The sequence below is a fragment of the Artibeus jamaicensis genome, unplaced genomic scaffold, assembly GCF_021234435.1.
Source record: "Artibeus jamaicensis isolate MK-2021 breed Jamaican fruit bat unplaced genomic scaffold, CSHL_Jam_final contig_1803, whole genome shotgun sequence".
Lineage (NCBI taxonomy): Eukaryota > Metazoa > Chordata > Mammalia > Chiroptera > Phyllostomidae > Artibeus > Artibeus jamaicensis.
The window spans coordinates 5,383,916-5,399,945 of NW_026521356.1; the positions used below are offsets into that span (position 1 = coordinate 5,383,916).

A 16,030-nucleotide genomic window follows, 5' to 3' on the forward strand; every position below is an offset into this window, starting at 1 on the left:
GCGTGCGGCAGCAGGGGTGTGTTTCCTGGCAGTCCTCAGAGTATTGTCACTGTCACCATGTTTTGAGCAGCTCCTGGTGCAGCCACGACAATAGTACAAACAGCTGACATTTCCCCTGCACCCAGGCGCTTATCCCTCATCTGTCCCGTGAGGCAGGGTCTTCCATTATTCCACCGTAAAGAAAAATAATGAGTCCCAGATGATAAAATACGCTGTGCCTGAATGCATGGTGTGATAGCTAATTTTACGTGTCAGCTTGGCTAGGCTATGTACCCAGCTGTACGGTTAACACCAGGCTAGATAATGCTGTGAAGAATTTGTCGATGTGATTAGCATTTACAATCAGCCCACTGTAAGTACAGCAGATTACCCTGAGTAATGTAGGTGGGCCTCCTCCAATCAGCTGAAGGCCTTCAGAGCAAGGGCTGGGGTTCCCCAGGAAGAAGGAACTCTGCCTCAAGTCTGTAATACTGACATCCTGCATAATTTCCAGCCTGCCAGTATGCCTGACAAATGTCAGATTCCCCAACCTTCACCCCCTGCCCTGAGTCATGTAAGCCACTTCCTTAAACTCCCCTTTCTCTTAACCCCAGGTCTTTCTGTACACAACGCCCAGGTTCTCAATGCATCATCACTCTGCAGCCTCCCAGGTCCGCATGAGAGGCTGCATATACCAGTGTTGTGATAGCAGCCGGGAGTGACTGGATCCAGACCCCTTAAAGACCGACCTGCTGAGAAGAGGATGTAAAGTGAAGGAGACCAGGTGAGTGGAGAAAACTGCTGTTGTGAAGGAGGAAGTGAGGAAGTCAGGCAGATGTGGTAATCACAGAGGGAGGAGGGTGTGGTAGAGAAGGTAACAAATAATTCTCACTCGGGGAGCGCTTCCCATGGGCCAGGCACTGTTCTACATGCATTCCTTATATTACCTTCTATAGTATTATCCTCATTATAAAGATGAAGAAACTGAGGCCCAAAGTCACACATCAGGTTCATGGCAGAGTAGCCAGTGGTATGCCTGAAGTGCCCAACCCTGAACTACTGAGCATGTAGCACACAGGAAAGAGAAGGGTGAGACAGAGGTGTTACTCTCATGAGGGAGTCTAACCTGGAGAGCCAGGGCCAAGCTCGAGTTTGTAAAGCCAAGGCCCTGTCCTGCTGGGCTGGAGGAAATCCAACCGCAGTCTTTACTGGGTCTCCTTGGAATGACACTAAAGTTCCAGGATTTTAAGGACCGCACAACACGAGAAAGCGCCCGTCATCATCAGTCTGTACTTAAAGCCACGAGATGCTGCATCAAAGAAGAATTTATGGGCTTTGTGAGAGAGGAACCAGGCCTGTGTGATAGTGGCTAAGGTAAATTTCTGCAAAAGTATTTAGCTATTTCACCTAAGAAGTCTGGAGGCAGGCAGTCCCTGAAATGGTTTCACAGCTTCCTGGTGCCTCCCAGGGTTCAGGACATCCCCATCCTCACATTCTATCGTCCTCAATGTGTGGATTTGTTTGATCCTTAGGTTTCTTTTCTCATGGTCCCCAAAGGCTACCAGTGCTGCAGAGCTCCCACAACCATCTTCAGGGTGGAGAGCGGATGCAGATCACCTGGACCTCCATCCCAGACCTCCCCCAAGTCCTCTGGGTCAGAACTGAGCCCTGAACCAATCACTAGCAAAGGAAACACTAGCTCACTTGGTTTAGAACAATCACAGGTTGCCAGGAGGCGCTGCAGGTGAGGCCCACCCTCCTCCACAAGTTGCCACCCGAACAAAATGTGGGTTCTTTAAGGAGGAAGAGACAATAATCAATGGGTAGGAAACCAGCTGTGTCTGTCACAAAACCCCCCACTGTCCCAGTCCACAGGGCTCTGTCACGTCCATGGTTCTGCTGCGCCAGGACACAGGAATTTCTGCGAAGACCAGGAGCCCCAAGCCCAAGGCCAGCCTCCCTACGTGTACCCAGAAGCCTTCTCCTGAGTTTTGCCAGAATGTTGATGGGGAACATAGTCCCCAAAGAACGTGGGCACTGACCGGCCTCTGCCTCCTTCCGGTCAGGAGAAACGCCTTAGCTAAGCCATGTGGCTCCTCAAACGTACTTCCCTCACTCACTCCCAACCTTTCCCCATCTTTGAGTCCTAGCAAAATATTCTCAGGGTAAGACCTTTGGGAAAGCAGAGAGAAACAAATGTTCTTCTGGTAGCTTCTTCTCTTGGCCAGTTAACACAAATCTGTCCCTAGGCCTGGCTATCTTTGTGCCTCGGTGGCTGGGGAGACAGGGACAGTAAGTGAGTGAATGCAGGGAGTGAAAACTGCACATTCATCTCAGTAAATGCCCATGCCACGGCTGCAGTGGACAGAAAAGCACAGTGGGGAATAGAAGGGGCCTGGGCCCCAGTTTCCACTCCGGGCCCAAATGCCTTCATCGGTAAAATTCCCATTTACAGGGAATGCTCTGGGGTAGGAATGGGAGAACTCCATCCAGCTTGCAAAGCAGATGTAGAGGCCTGGCAAATTCCCTAGGAAATGTCCCAGGCAGACCCATTCCTGGACAGTGGGGCCAGGAGACACTGGGGCTGGGGGGTAACATGTGTTACAGGCCTCCGGGTGCAACTTGGATGCGTGAGCAGATGAGGTGGGCGTGAGGACCGGTTAAGAAATTGCAGAGGACACCTCAAGTCACATGTTAGTGTCTAGAACAAGGGTTCTTAACTGGGGTCCATAAACCATAGACCGTACACTAATTCACTGGCCCATGAACTGGGACTGGGAGTGATTACAACTTTGCTTCCACTCGCCTGCATTTGAATCCAGGCAGCAGCTGCAGTGGTGTGAGTGGGGCCGGAGGCCAGCGCAGAGCTCTCCGCGTCCCTTGCCTGGGTACGTGCGCCCTGAAGCACCATCTGCACACGTTTCCACTTCACACTTACAGTAGTTTATTAGGCTCACCCCTAGATCTTATATGTAATGTGTTAATAAAGGAACCCATGTCTTACACCACCACACATTTAAACAATATTTTCACAACTGTATTCCAACATGACTACCTTGCTTTGCAGCCCTGTGTATTTTATTTTATGCACATGAAAACATTATTTTGAGAAGGCATCCACGGCCCAAACAAGGCGAAGAGCTCCCAGCCCAGGGGGGCCTTGCTGATACCCTGCCCAGAGTGAGGGCAGCTGCTCTGGGAGCAGAGACTCTGCAGGGGGAGCCAGGTCAGAATTCCACCTGCTCCAGGAAATCTGGGGTGGGGGTGGCGGTGAGGCATCGCAGGGACAGCTCACTAAAATCTGCACGTTAGTTGAATGGCCCTGGGCCTCAGCTGCCCATTGTGAAAAACAAGAAAATTACCATCCTCTGAGCTTGGATCGCAGGGGAATTTAGGGAGAAGGGGGGCAGAGCAAGAGTTCACAGTGGGATAGAGGCAGGAGACTCTTTCTAAATTTAAAGACACTAAAGCCTAGAGTAGGGAGAGGCAGGGTTTTCTCCCTCCTCGCCTGAGGGGACGCAGCCCTGAGGGGAGCCTGAGAAGTTTCCGGAGCCGTCTGAGTGAGCCAGGCGAGAGCTGAGGCGTCTGCGGGCTGCCACCCCCCTTCTTTGCTGGGAGCACAGAGCCTCCCTCTCCGCCTCTGCACCCGAGGCCTCTCATTCGGAGCAGTGCCACCCCAGCCCCCACCAGGCAAGCTCTGCCCCGGGTGGCACGGATGGCCAAGCCCCAGCTGCCTTGTGAGAGGAGCCGCCATTGAGCCATCGAGCAGGGACATGCTTCATTTCACTGAGGTGGGAGTCAAGGACATAGCTGCTCTTACTGGACCATCTTATCTCTCTCTTGAGCTGCCCCACTAAAGAGGGCAAAGCCCAGCCTCATCCACCAAGACCTGCCTGAGGTCAAGGTCATTCAGCCCAACTGTGAGATTATGGGGCCCAGAGCCCCAAACCCAGCCCCTCTGCCCACACTGCCTGAGAACGGCTCCTTTCCTTTCACTCTGCCCATGTGTCCCCAGGGTGAGGCTGGGATCCAGGGACCGCCTCCCGCTGCTCAGTGCCCCAACCTCCCTCCGGAGAAACTTCTCAGCTTTGAGGTACTTGTGGGGAAGGGGCTGAAACGACACACAGAAGCGCAATTCTGGGCTGGACTGGAGGACACTGAGTGATGAGGGGGAGAGGCCTGGGAGCCCGGGAGCCTAGAGATTCTGGGGGGAGTGACTGGCCACCTCTTCTGCTTCCTGCTTGGTTCTTGGCTGCTCTTGATACCGTGCTGGTCTGGTGGGGGCAGAGAAATGACCACCAGGACCCAGGACATCATTCATTTGTTCGCTCGCTCACTCGCTCATGCATTCAGTTACCTGTCCCCAGCAAGGGCTCACAGCCGGGCCCTGGGGAGGGGACACAGAACACACTGTACACAGATGTCCTGCACAGAGGGCCTGGGGACAGGGGAGGGGGGCGGCTGGAAAATGACTTCCTGGAGGGAGGCCTGAGGCTAAGTCTTGAAGAATAAGAAGAATGTTCCTCAGTGAGGAGGGGGATGAAGGGCCTGGGTGCAGAGGCTCCGGAAGAAGCCCAGGTGGTGGGGCCTGTGCAGGCCGCACTGGGCAGAGGCTCCGTGTGTGATGGCTGTCGGGAGAAAGCACGGTCCTGCGGTTCAGTACATTTAGGAAGTCTGGATTAAACAGTGCTGAATATTTACTGCAGAACTTGTCAGAGCCTTTAGCCTATTAATATGCAGGGCGAGCCTCATGGTGTCCCCCGAGACTCATGCTCCATGGCCGGCCACGCTGGCACGGAAAAAAAAAATGTAAGGCAGGAGTAGACGAGGTCAGAGAACATGGGGGCTCTCTGGCCAGGACCCTGAGGCTGGATTTTTTTCCCTGGGGCCAGTGAGTCGTCTCAGAAGGCAATTGACTGAGGGATCTAGACTCAGGGGACCTGGTGCAGTTCAGTAACCAGCAAGGTCAGGGCTACGGCAGGACACAGCCAGTCCCTGCCAGTCCCTCCTCCCTCACTGACAGCAGGGCCACTCTGTGGGAGAAGCAGCAAAATCCAGGCTAGAAGGGAGGGAAGGCCGGGCAACCTTCGAATCCAAGTGTGGGTTGAGAGCCTTGGCACAGTGGTCAGGGCTGCTCCAGTTCAAATCCTGAGCCCACCACTTCCTCTCTGGGGGTCTTTGACTGAGTCTCTCAGGGAGCGGGTAGTGTGGACTCAAGGGGTTTTTTTTTTTGTTTATTTATTTGAATAGACATTACTTTTTTTTAAATTCATTACTTTTAGAGCAGTTTTAGGCTTATAGAAAAACTGCACCCAAAGTACGGAAGTTTCCATGTACCCCCTCCCTGTCCTTGCACTTCCCGTTATTAACGTCTTACCTTGCACGGGTGTGGTGCATTTCTTACCATCGATGAGCTAGGACCAGTGCATTAGTACTAACTCAAGTCCACAGTTTGCGTTGGGGTTCGCCCTTCGTGCTGTGCATTCAGTGGCCTGTGGCAGACACACGTCCAGCACTGGTGTCGCACGGATGGTGTCACACCCTGAACAGGCCGTCTGAGCCTCAGCTTTAACACCTACAAAAGGCGAGTGTGAAGCTCATCTGAAGCCCTCAGTCTCCCATTGTAGGTTTCTAATTTAGGCCTCTTGACAAATTGAGTAAGTAGTACAGAAGTCAGCTCTAAATATGGTCCGATGTCTATCAGAATCACTAGGCTTGGGTTGAGGGAAGAGGGTCCTCACTCACACAATCTAGGTTCTCCACCCCAGGCCTGCCGAATCAGAATCCCTGGGGCGAGGCCCGGATTGTGCATTTTAACCAGGACCATGGTGCATGGGGAAGCTGGAGCCCCACTGGGTGCAGGGCAAGAACTATGGGGCCAGGCTCCTGACTGTGCGTGGGAATTTGACCAGTTTTTCAAACCTAAGCAGAAGAATCTCAGCCATTGCCAGGTTCAAACTTGGCAGATATGGGTGAGAACAGTTTTGTGGAAAGCCTGAAAAAGCCCCTTTCTGCCTTCTGCAGCTCCCAGTCAGCACGCCTGCTGCGGTTTCCTATCTTGATCGCTTATCTCTCCCCCAAAATAACCTGCAGCCGAGTCTCACCAGCTGCAGCTCCCTCTGAGACTTTCTTGATTTAGCCGCCAAATGCGTCTGGCTCCATGACAGAGCTCTGGGCCCAGGAAAGGGCCCTCCCTCGTGGCCATCTGGAGTGGGCTGAATAGTGTTCCCCAAGAAGTCAGACCCACCCAGAACCTCAGGAAGTGACCTTATGTGGAAAGAGGGTCATTGCAGATATAGTGAGTAAGGATTGAGGTGAAGTCATACCGGATTAGGGTGGACTCAACATTCAAGGGCTGGTGTTCTAGCAAAACAGAGACAGACTCACAGAGAGAGCAGGCTGACGACTGGGGGCAGGGGGCGGAGGGATGGAGAAAAAATGGAAAAGGGCTGACAGACGTGGCCAATAGTGCGGTGACTGCAGCGGGGGCGAGGGGTGTACGGGAACAAATGGTAATGGAAAAGAAAAAGGAAAAGGCGTTAAGTGTATTCACATTGTCATGCAACCAAAAATAAATGAAATAAAATAGGGGAAAAAAATAACTGGTCTTCTGATAAGAGGGGAAAGGCAGACAAACGCGCACAGGAGAGAAGGCCCTGGAAAGGCAGGGGGGGAAGGCGGACTGAAGCAGCCACAAGCCAAGGACACCGAAGACCCCAGGAGCCACAAAAGGCTACAAATAGAGGCAAGGAGGGGTTCTTCTGTGGACCCTTTGGAGGGAACGTGGCTCTTTAACACCTTGATTTCAGGCTTCTAGCCTTGAGAATCGTGAGAGTGTAAGTCTCTGTTGTTTTAAGCCACCCGGTGTGCGGTCATTGCTACGGCAGCCCTAGCAAACGGATACACCATCACCGATGTAGACCCCGGCCCCAGCTCAGTCTCTTAGTGCCGATAGAGCCGAGAAGGAAAGGAGCGCACACACAGGCAGTTCTTCAGACAGGCATTTAATGTGGTCAGTCAGGACCAGAACTACTTTCCCCCAACCAACATCGTTGAAACCTGCGCCTACTAGGCCTATTTCCTACACAAGGACAAGGGCCTCAGTCCTGTGCTTGGAAGGCTGTAACCCAGAAGGGTTCAGTAGTGACAAATAAATATCGATCCTAGGGGCAGTGTCTGGCAGGGGGTGTCACGTGGTGGTCCCCAGGCTCAACCAGGGGTCCGCTGGGCAAGTCACTGCAGCTTCATGCCACTCCGGCGTCGCGAGTCCTTCCGGGCAATGGGGCTGAAGTTCACAATCTCCTTGTAGATGTGCTCTGAGAAAGGCAGGGTGGCTCAAGGTGGGGAGGGGCGCCGAGGGCAAGAAAGAGCTGGCTCCCTGTCCCCACAGACACAGCACGGAGTTGTAAGTCAGCCGGGGAGGAAGAAGTGCATGCAGGGACCACATCCGCTCAGAGGAAAGGGGGCAGTAGGCTCCAGGAGGGTGGAGGAACCGGCAGAGAGGCAGGCAGAGAGGCAGGCATGGAAACAGAGGTGGTGAAGGACAGAAAAGCTGCAGGCAGAGAGAGGAGGGAGCCTGAGCCCCCAGCTCTTACGCTTCCATTCATCCACTGTAAGTTTCTCATGTTCTAAGGAATCATCAAATTTCTGGGCCTCTGTCTCCTCCTCTGGGTCCCGGAAGGGTTCAAAGAAGGGGTGGGTGAGGGCCTGCGAGGCCGTCAGGCGCTTGTCCACGTCCAGCTCCAGCATCTTTTCCAGCAGGTCTGTGGCTGCAGCAAAAGCACGAGCCTCACTCCAGGCCTGGGAGAGCCAGGCCGCCCACCGGGACCGACTGCAGAGGCCCAGGCCAGAGACTTACCCTGGGGGCTGGCACGTGGGAAGAGCTGAGAGAAATCCTTCTTGGGGCTCTGTGGCAGGGACTGGATGTAGGACTTGGCCTGGAAGACAGAAAAGCAGTGAGTAATCCCCACCTGTCAGCACTTTGGGGCTCAGGCTTTAGGAGCACAGAGCAGAGATTCCAGAAAAGGCCCAGCAGGGCTGAAGGCTCAGGTCAGAGTCCGAAGAGGGATGAAGGCAAGAGGGAGGCGGAGGTGAGCCCTCCTTCCCAAAGCCTGTAGCCCGCCCACCTGGCCAGCTGGACCCATGCCACACACCGCTTTGTCGTTCAGCTTCTGCACAAACTCCGCACCTGGCACCCCAGTCACTTTCAGGATCTGGGTCAGCTGGTCCAGGTCTTGGCAGCAGGTTAAGGCTCGGCCTCACTCTTTGCTGAAGGATCTGAAGCTGCCCTTCCCGCCGGCTCTCCATCACTCCCACCCAGGCCCTGTGGCAAACACCCAGCCTCCAGACGCCTATTCCCCTCGTGCTTCAGTCTGTGGAAGGCTTCTCCGGCTGGGCTAGGGTAAGGGTCTCTCCTGCAAGTGCTCCCGGACATGCCGCCTCTGGCCCTCAGCCCACTTGGTCACGCTCATCGGTTGCCTCGTTGTCTCCCCACCCTGACTCGGCGGGGCAGACACGTGCGCCCCCTCCTCAATGCTGCGCTGCAAACACAGGCACTCAGAGTGTGATGCCAAAATGTGAAGCGTTTCCTCCATCGTGGTGGAATGACAGGTGGCTACTTTTTACCACTTTGCTTGTCTGCACTTTAAAATTGTTCTACAGGGAAGATATATCTCTTCCACATTAAGAAAAAGAGAGATTTAAATAAGAAAGTGCCTAGTGAAGGAATGAATCCCTGGAGTTTGGCTTTTCCAACAAAGGATACAATCTTTCCCCTTGAACAGCGTTTTCCCGGTCAGCATCTCTGCCATGATACAGCCCACAGACCAGATGTCCACTGCCAAGGGAGGGGAGGAAGTGTCACCCGGACTGCTGACCACAGCCCAGTGGTCAGTCAACCCAGAGTAACCAAGATGGCCTTGGGAAGCTGCCAGAGACCCCCAGTTCCAGGCCGTCCCCCAGGCAGCTGACCACTGACCGGTCTGGTTGTAGTGCATCCAGCTTAGGATAACCTCGGGGGCCCGGTACCAGCGGGTCACCACGTAGCCAGTCATCTCCGCATCTGCATGCCGCGCCAGCCCAAAATCCAAGATCTGTGACTCGGGGAACACAGGGAAGGAGCTTGTTGAGAAGAAGAGTCTCTTAGAGCAGCTTGAGGAGGCTTCTGGGGGAGAGGGACCCACACCAACCCAGCCGACCCTGCCTGGGCCACTCACCTTCAGCTCACAGTCCTCATTCACGGCAAGGTTGCCCGGCTTCAGGTCCTAGATGACAGGAGAGCGAGGGGCATCAGGCTGAGAGGCAAATATGGCAACTTTTCCCAGCCTGGCTACTGCCCAGCATGCAACCTCACCAAACCCCTCCCCTCCCTGCATGTCAGGCTCCTCAGGGGTAACACGAGGGTTGGAGGGTTGGACAAGATGCGCCGCAGGCCCAGCCAGCTCTAAATACTCCCGATTCTTGGAGCCTGAAACACCAGGGCTTGCTTCGTTTGCAGAATTTCCCCCCCAAAGTCCCCCTGAACACAGAAATTCCTTTGAAGCAGGCCTTCCTATGCCGAGGCTGGGCCTGAAAAATCTACATCCCATGTCCCCAAGGACGGTGCCCTCCCTCTACCTTTCCCCTCCCCGGCTGAGGAGAACCCCTCCAGGGTGGGAGGGAGGGTGGCGGAGAAAGCACTCACCCTGTGGATGACCCCGGCGGAGTGGATGTACTGTGTGGGGGAGAGAGAGGAGGGTGGGTCCTGTGCCAAGCTTCACAGCAGGCTTTCCAGGCTGGCTCCGAGCCTCCTCCGCCCCACCACCGCGTGCTCTCCCAGCCCCGAGGCCGGGCCTCCCGCAAACCTCAGGTCTCACCCCCTCTACCGCCCTCCAGGCCCTGCCCACCTTGAGACCCTTGAGCATCTGATACACCAAGTACTGGATCTTGTCCTCACTGAACTCCATGCCCATGATCTTCTGCAGGTCCGTCTGCATGAAAGGCATCACCAGGTAGCTGCAAGGCACGGGGCTTTGTGTCCAGTCCTGAGTCCCACCCAGCCCAGGTCTGAGCTCAGAGGAGAGGCAAGGGGCTGGAATAAAACAGGGGCCTCAAAAGGACCTCTGTGGGTGAGCAGAAGCAGCCCGACCACAGCTGGCCAGAGCCCCACACGGGCCTCCCGGCTCCCGGCTCCCGGCCTCGCCACAGCAGCCACTCAGTTGGCAGAGCTCAGGGTGAGCGTCTCAGCGGGAGCATGCTCAGGAAAACCGACTGGAGCTGTGTCCCCCTGTTCACAGGTGCTCTTTCCTTGCCCTCCTCTGTGCCCCACAGAGAGCCAGAGCTGTGATTTAGAAACATCTCTCGATATTTCCTTCCGCTTCAGTCCAAATCTCTCTCCCAGAGACTCATGCCTGGCTGAGACGGCTCCAGGAGCAACCAAATATGTCTGCCCTCCCAAGAAGGAAACAATAAAGCAATTTCCAGGAGGATGGAAGAAGGAAGGAGGTGGCTAGGCCACTGCACCCTCTTGAAGGATTGCAAACCAAGATTGAAGTCAGCAAAATGTAACCGGTACTCAAGGTAATCACAGCAAAGTCTAGAACAAAAGATGATAAAGACTGAAAAAAGGATTAAAGGCAACCCACTCCCCTCAAAAAACAAAACAACATGTGGTGGAGGCCATTCCCTGAGCCAGTGGCTTTTGGAAGCCTTCTTCTGCCTGACCACACCCTCCCTCCTGCCAGACCCTGCTCCATGCACAGTCCCCTCCCCACCTCCGTCTTTCTCCCCTGCACGGACCCTGGTTCTTTCTACTTGGCCCACACACTTGCTGAAGCCTCACGGTGCTAGAACTACCTTCCCTTGACCTTGTTTCTTAACTAACTTCCCCTTCTCTCTCTTTCTCTGCACCAAATTTCTAGAAAAGGTGTTCCACTCTTGACCCCACTGCCCAGGCCTCTGACAACCTGGTATCTGCTCTTGCCCTGCACCCACCACCAAAACTGCTCTGATCAAGGTCACCAATAATGGCCCAGCCCACCCCTGGCTCCCTCTCTACCTGTCAGACCTTTTGCAAAGTCTGACACTCCCTCAGGATTCTCTGCCAGACGCTCCCAGCTCTTCATCTGCTCATCCTTTGCACCTTCCCTTGAATGGTGATATCATCATCAACAGTGCCATGTCGTGCTCCACACTAGCCTGTCCCTGGGCTTCAGCTATCATCCATGGTGATTATTCTAACCCAATCCACATTCCTAGCCCAGACCTTCTTCTCTGGAGTTCCACATTCATTTGCAACTTCTGAATAAACACTTGAATGTTCATAGGCTTTTCAAAAGTGAAGTTTCAAAAATGAAGTTCATTGTCTTTCTCCCAATATCTGTCCTTCCTCCACCTGTACCGTGGCTATGCTACCTCTCCCAGCCACTGCATCCCAGGGGACTTTGGTCTGCTCCTGGCACACCATCACCTCCACTCCATGTAGGTCAAGGGCTGGGTCTTGAACACCACCCTCTAGGTGTCTGCCTCCCAAAGCTGCTCCCTGTTCTTTCCTCGATGCCACCTGAGTACATCTCCAAAATCCAGTCTGACATCATCTTCCTGCTGAAATTCTCCATGGACTTGAAGCTGCCTGTGGGATCGTCTAGACTTAGCTTGACCAAACCAGCCACACTAAATGTCTCAATATCGACCAAACAGTCCAGCCTCTTCCATGCACCATGGCTTCTGCCCCCATGGTTCCTCCTACCTGGGATGCCCTCAGCCCCTTCTGCCCAAAGCAAACTTCTACACCCCCCCTCAGGCTTGAGTTCAAATGTTGCCACCTTTGTGAAACCCCCCAAGGCAGCATGCAGTCCTCAGCACTCTACCCATAGCTACATTGCCTAGATCACTGACCATACTACTATTAGCATTCGCTTAGAAACTGCATCTTTACCCTACCCAGACCCCTACCCTGCTAGAGGAGCTGGTCACATTACATTCCAAATGCTAAGCACATTATAGGAAAAACTCCATTCAAAACATACCTCAACATGATGAAGACCATATATGACCAACCCACAGCCAATATCATACTCAACAATGAAGTGTTTTCCTTAAGATCAGGAAAAAGACAAGGAGGTCCACCTTCACCACTTTTATTCAACATACTACTGGAAGACCTAGCCACAGCAATCAGACAAGAAAAAAGAAATAAAAAGCATCCAAATTGGACATGAAAAAGTAAAACTGTCTTTATTTGCAAATGACATCATACTAAATATAGAGAACCCTAAAGAAAACACAAGAAAACTACTAGAATTGATAAATGAGTGCAGTGAAGTAGCAGGTTACACAATTAATATTCAGAAATTGGTTGCATTTTTATATACAAACTATCAGAAAGAGAAACTAAGAAAACAATCCCATTTACAACTGCATACAAAATGCCTAGAAATAAATTTAAACAAGGAGGTAAAAGACCTGTTCTTGAAAAATTCTAAGACATTGAAGAAGGAAATTGAAGCAGATACACATACATGGAAGCACATAGCATGCTCATGATAGGAACAATTAACATTGTTAAAAATGTTCATACTACCCAAAGTAATCTAAAGATTCAATGCAATGGCATTTTTCACAGAACTGGAATAAGTGATCCTAAAATTTCTGTGGAATCATAAGAGATCCCAAATAGCCTAAGCAATATTGATAATGTAGAACAAAGTTGGAGGTATTATGCTACCTGATATCAAACTATGCTATCAGGCTACTGTAATCAAAGCAGCATAGTACTGGCATAGATCAATGGAGTAGAATAGAGAGCACACCCAAAAAATCCCACAGCTATATAGACAATTAATCTATGACAAAAGAGGCAAGAAAATACAATGGGGTAAACACAGTCTAGTTGATAAATGGTGTTAGGAAAACTGGACAGCTATATGCAAAAAAAAAAAAAAAAGAAAGAAATTAGACCACATTCTTACACCATATACAAGAATAAACTCAAAATGATTAAAAACTTAAAATGTAAGATCTGAAACCATAAAACTTTTAGAACATAAGGAAGCATAAAAACAACCAATCAGAATAACAAGAAAAAAAATACAAATAAACAAGGATCATGTAAGCAGCCTCTGGAACAACAGCAAGCATTCCATAATTTGCATAATAAGAGTGTCAGAAGGAGAAGAGAAAGAGCAAAACATTGGGTAAAAGGATAAAATGCTACTGCCCCTAAGATAAACACCCTTGCCTGAAAGGATCTCTCAGGAAAGAATTGCACCTCAACGACCCAAAGGCACAGGGGCGGCCAGGGCAGGAAGTCCCCAGACGACAGAATCTGGACTCCCCCACAACCAGGTTGCTCCCCAGCAGCAAGTAAGGACTGTAATACCCTGGAACCCAGTGCAGCCAGACTCACAAGTCCTGGAAGCTCCGCAGGGAGGAGGCTGGAGTGAAGACATCCAGGAGACCGATGACCTGGGGAGAAGGTTGCTGGTAAGAGCTCGGTAGCTGCTCAGTCATCTCCCTACCTCCCCTGGAGCCGAGCCATGTGCACAGGACCACCCACCCTCTCCTAACACACCATCTTCAGCAGGAGGCAGGTTCCCAGCCTTGTTGGAAGGAGTTAAGGGGCAGAGGTGGAAGAGGAATCCCCCTAATTGGGAGAGAGCCTGTGGTGCACAGTGATGGAGAGTCGGGCTGGGGAGAAGGGGAGGTGGACATTCCTGTGCTCACTGCCCCAAATCTGGTACTCAGGGCAAACAGCACAAACCCACTCTCAGCTCAAGCAGCGAGCCATGGGTGGTAAAGGGAATCAAGGAGGGAACAGGGAGGGGGCTTTCCAGCCAATAGGCTCCCCGTCCTTGACCTTGGGTCTTCTGCCACATTGATTCTTGCCTGCCAAAGGGCTGGTTCAGAGCCAGGGGCAAGTTCACTCCTGGTTTGAGGCCATAGGGAGGGTTGTTGAAGAGGGATGGGGCTTAAAATGTGCACAAAAAACTGAAACTTATTATTTTAAATGTTTGCCTTCCAATCTGGGTATTCTAGAGCAAAGCCCGGCTGCCGGGCCCAATGCTGGGTCACTAGTTTTCTAGCTGTTTCTATCAGATAGGACAGTTGAATGGTTATGCACTGAGACCAGGAGCCAGGCTGCCCAAATTCAAATCCCAGCTATGCCACTGACTACCCATGCAATCTGTGGGCCTTTTGTGCCCCAGTTTCCCCATCTGTATATGGGAGTAACAGTACTTTGAGGATTAAACAAGTTGGTTACACAAAGCTCTTTGAACGGAGCCTGCCACATAATAGGTACTCAGTACTGTATGTATCTATTTTTATTGTTGTCGTAGTTATTATTATCAGCATCGCATGTGCAAACAACAGTAACCTGGATTCTGGGCACCAGCTCTTAGATCTAGAACATGTTACAACGTTCCTCTGTGCCCATTTCCTAATAAAAGTGAGAGAGTAAGTCTGTACCTCATGGAGCTCATTCTGAGCCACTGCCAAACATGCCCTTTGTACCCTTCCTGGGGAGTGGGCAGGGCAGGTCCTGCACCCCATCTTAATAATGAAGGGAGGAACTAGAGTCAGAGCAGCAAGGAGGAGGTTGCCCTTCTTCTGGCCCCGTCCTGAGCTCTCTGTACCCTCTCAGGCCCTCTCCCCCACGCTGGAGGGCTTCCCGCCTCCTGCAGCAGCCCCAGGCTCAGCCTACGTTCTCATGCTGCATGTGTTTCAGCAGCAGCAGCTCTCGATAGGCCCGCTTGGCAAAGATCTCAGACTGGAAGGGCCGGCTCAGCTTCTTGATGGCCACCTTCTCCCCTGACCGCTTGTCGATGGCAGAGCTGTGGGGGCACAGGCAGGTCAGCAGGCAGCACTTTTCCTCCCTGGGCAGTGCCACTCCAGGTCCTGGTGGTATCTCCCAGGACATCCTCACCCCCATCCCTCTTGGCCTGCAGACTAGGGTAGGAGAAACTGACGTCCAGGGCCAGGACCCTGAGGGAGCTGATGAAGCACCGTGGGGCTGGGGGCTGGGGGCTGGAGAGGGCGCAGACACACTGAGAGAGGTCCACACGCCAGGGTCAGACACAGTTGACACCGACAGGATCCAGAGCCGCAGGGAGGCTCACTCAGCGCAACTTGGCAAGTCACTTCTCCCGCTTTGGGTATCAGTGCACCCATTTGTAACAACGGGGATTCTTCCGGAATAACTTTGGGGTCCTTGATAAGGTTCATGTCCTGGGGAACCAGACCCAGTCTTAATTCAACCCACAGACACCCCACAAAGCCAGGGAAAGGGAGACGGCGCCTGGGGTGGTCCCAGGCCAGCCTCTGCCACTGCCTGAGGCTTGTCGCTCACACCCTACTTAGCCTCCCAGCTTTCCCCAGTCGGCCCAGGAAAAGCCCGCGGGAGAGTCTTCCAAGCCTTGTAATCCAAGGTCAAGGTGGTGGGCGCCCGATCCCGGGGGCCAGCAGGAGAGGGGACATCCCAGGTGGATCTGGGAGAGCGAAGGAGGTGCATTGAACCGTCCCCGACCTTCGGGTGGCTCCACCTGAGTCCCGCGACCTGGGCGGCCGCGGCCGGTCCGTCCCGACGCCCCGGGAGCCCCTGGGCCCCCCTCCCGGTGCCCCAGAGGGCGCACAGGCCCGGGGATCTCACCACACGGAGCCGTAAGCCCCGCTGCCGACGTGCGTGGGGGACAGGTAGGTCTTGGGCAGCTCCCAGGCGGTCTTGTTGACGTCCTGCTTGTAGAAGCCCCTTTTCCGCGTGAGGCTCATCCCGCGCACCCGATCTCGGCCACCGCAGCGAGGCTGCTGCGTCCGCGGCCCGCGGGGCTCCCAGCACCAGGCCCCCGTCGCGGTCCTGGCAGCGCCCGCCCCGCACTGCCCGCTCCGCCCCCCGCGCGGGGGCGGGGCCGGCGGCGCGTCCCACCTGCGGGCCGGCCCAGGTGCGCCGCCCTGCCCGCCCGGCAACGCCCCGAACCCCGGGTTTCCGCCGGGACAGCAGCCGAGCCGGGGCGGCGGGCGCGCTGACCTGCACGGAGCGGCGCTTCCAGGCCGGGCGCTGGCGCCGGGAGGCGGCCCC

At 53.6% G+C, this 16,030-nt stretch overlaps 1 protein-coding gene across 2 annotated transcripts; it reads right to left on the bottom strand.

Moving 5' to 3' along the window:
- Nucleotides 1-6,964: 6,964 nt before the first annotated feature.
- Nucleotides 6,965-15,830, bottom strand: MAPK13 (mitogen-activated protein kinase 13). Of its 2 annotated transcripts, XM_037146253.2 has the most exons (12): nucleotides 15,605-15,830; nucleotides 14,660-14,789; nucleotides 13,364-13,422; nucleotides 9,864-9,972; nucleotides 9,662-9,691; nucleotides 9,195-9,242; nucleotides 8,957-9,071; nucleotides 8,744-8,815; nucleotides 8,133-8,212; nucleotides 7,838-7,916; nucleotides 7,575-7,748; nucleotides 6,965-7,295 (listed from the first exon to the last, which is right to left on the bottom strand). In XM_037146253.2, the coding sequence occupies exons 1-12, from the start codon at nucleotides 15,721-15,723 to the stop codon at nucleotides 7,213-7,215; spliced, it is 1,098 nt and encodes a 365-aa protein (XP_037002148.1). In that variant the 5' UTR covers nucleotides 15,724-15,830; the 3' UTR covers nucleotides 6,965-7,212. The 2 variants fall into 2 exon arrangements, with proteins under 2 accessions (XP_037002148.1, XP_053526866.1); XM_053670891.1 differs by having other exon boundaries at nucleotides 8,957-9,242.
- Between the last annotated feature and the right edge of the window lie 200 nt (nucleotides 15,831-16,030).

Bases quoted from the DNA above. Each gene is read 5' to 3' on its own strand.
- MAPK13 (XM_053670891.1), bottom strand. From the start codon at position 15,723: ATGAGCCTCACGCGGAAAAGGGGCTTCTACAAGCAGGACGTCAACAAG. The intron at 8,213-8,743 runs GTATCCTTTGTT...CCTGCTGCCAAG, and splicing joins GCTGTTCAAGGGGAAAGATT to ACCTGGACCAGCTGACCCAG. The intron at 7,917-8,132 runs GTGTGTGGCATG...TCTGTCTTCCAG, and splicing joins AGAAGCTGAACGACAAAGCG to GCCAAGTCCTACATCCAGTC.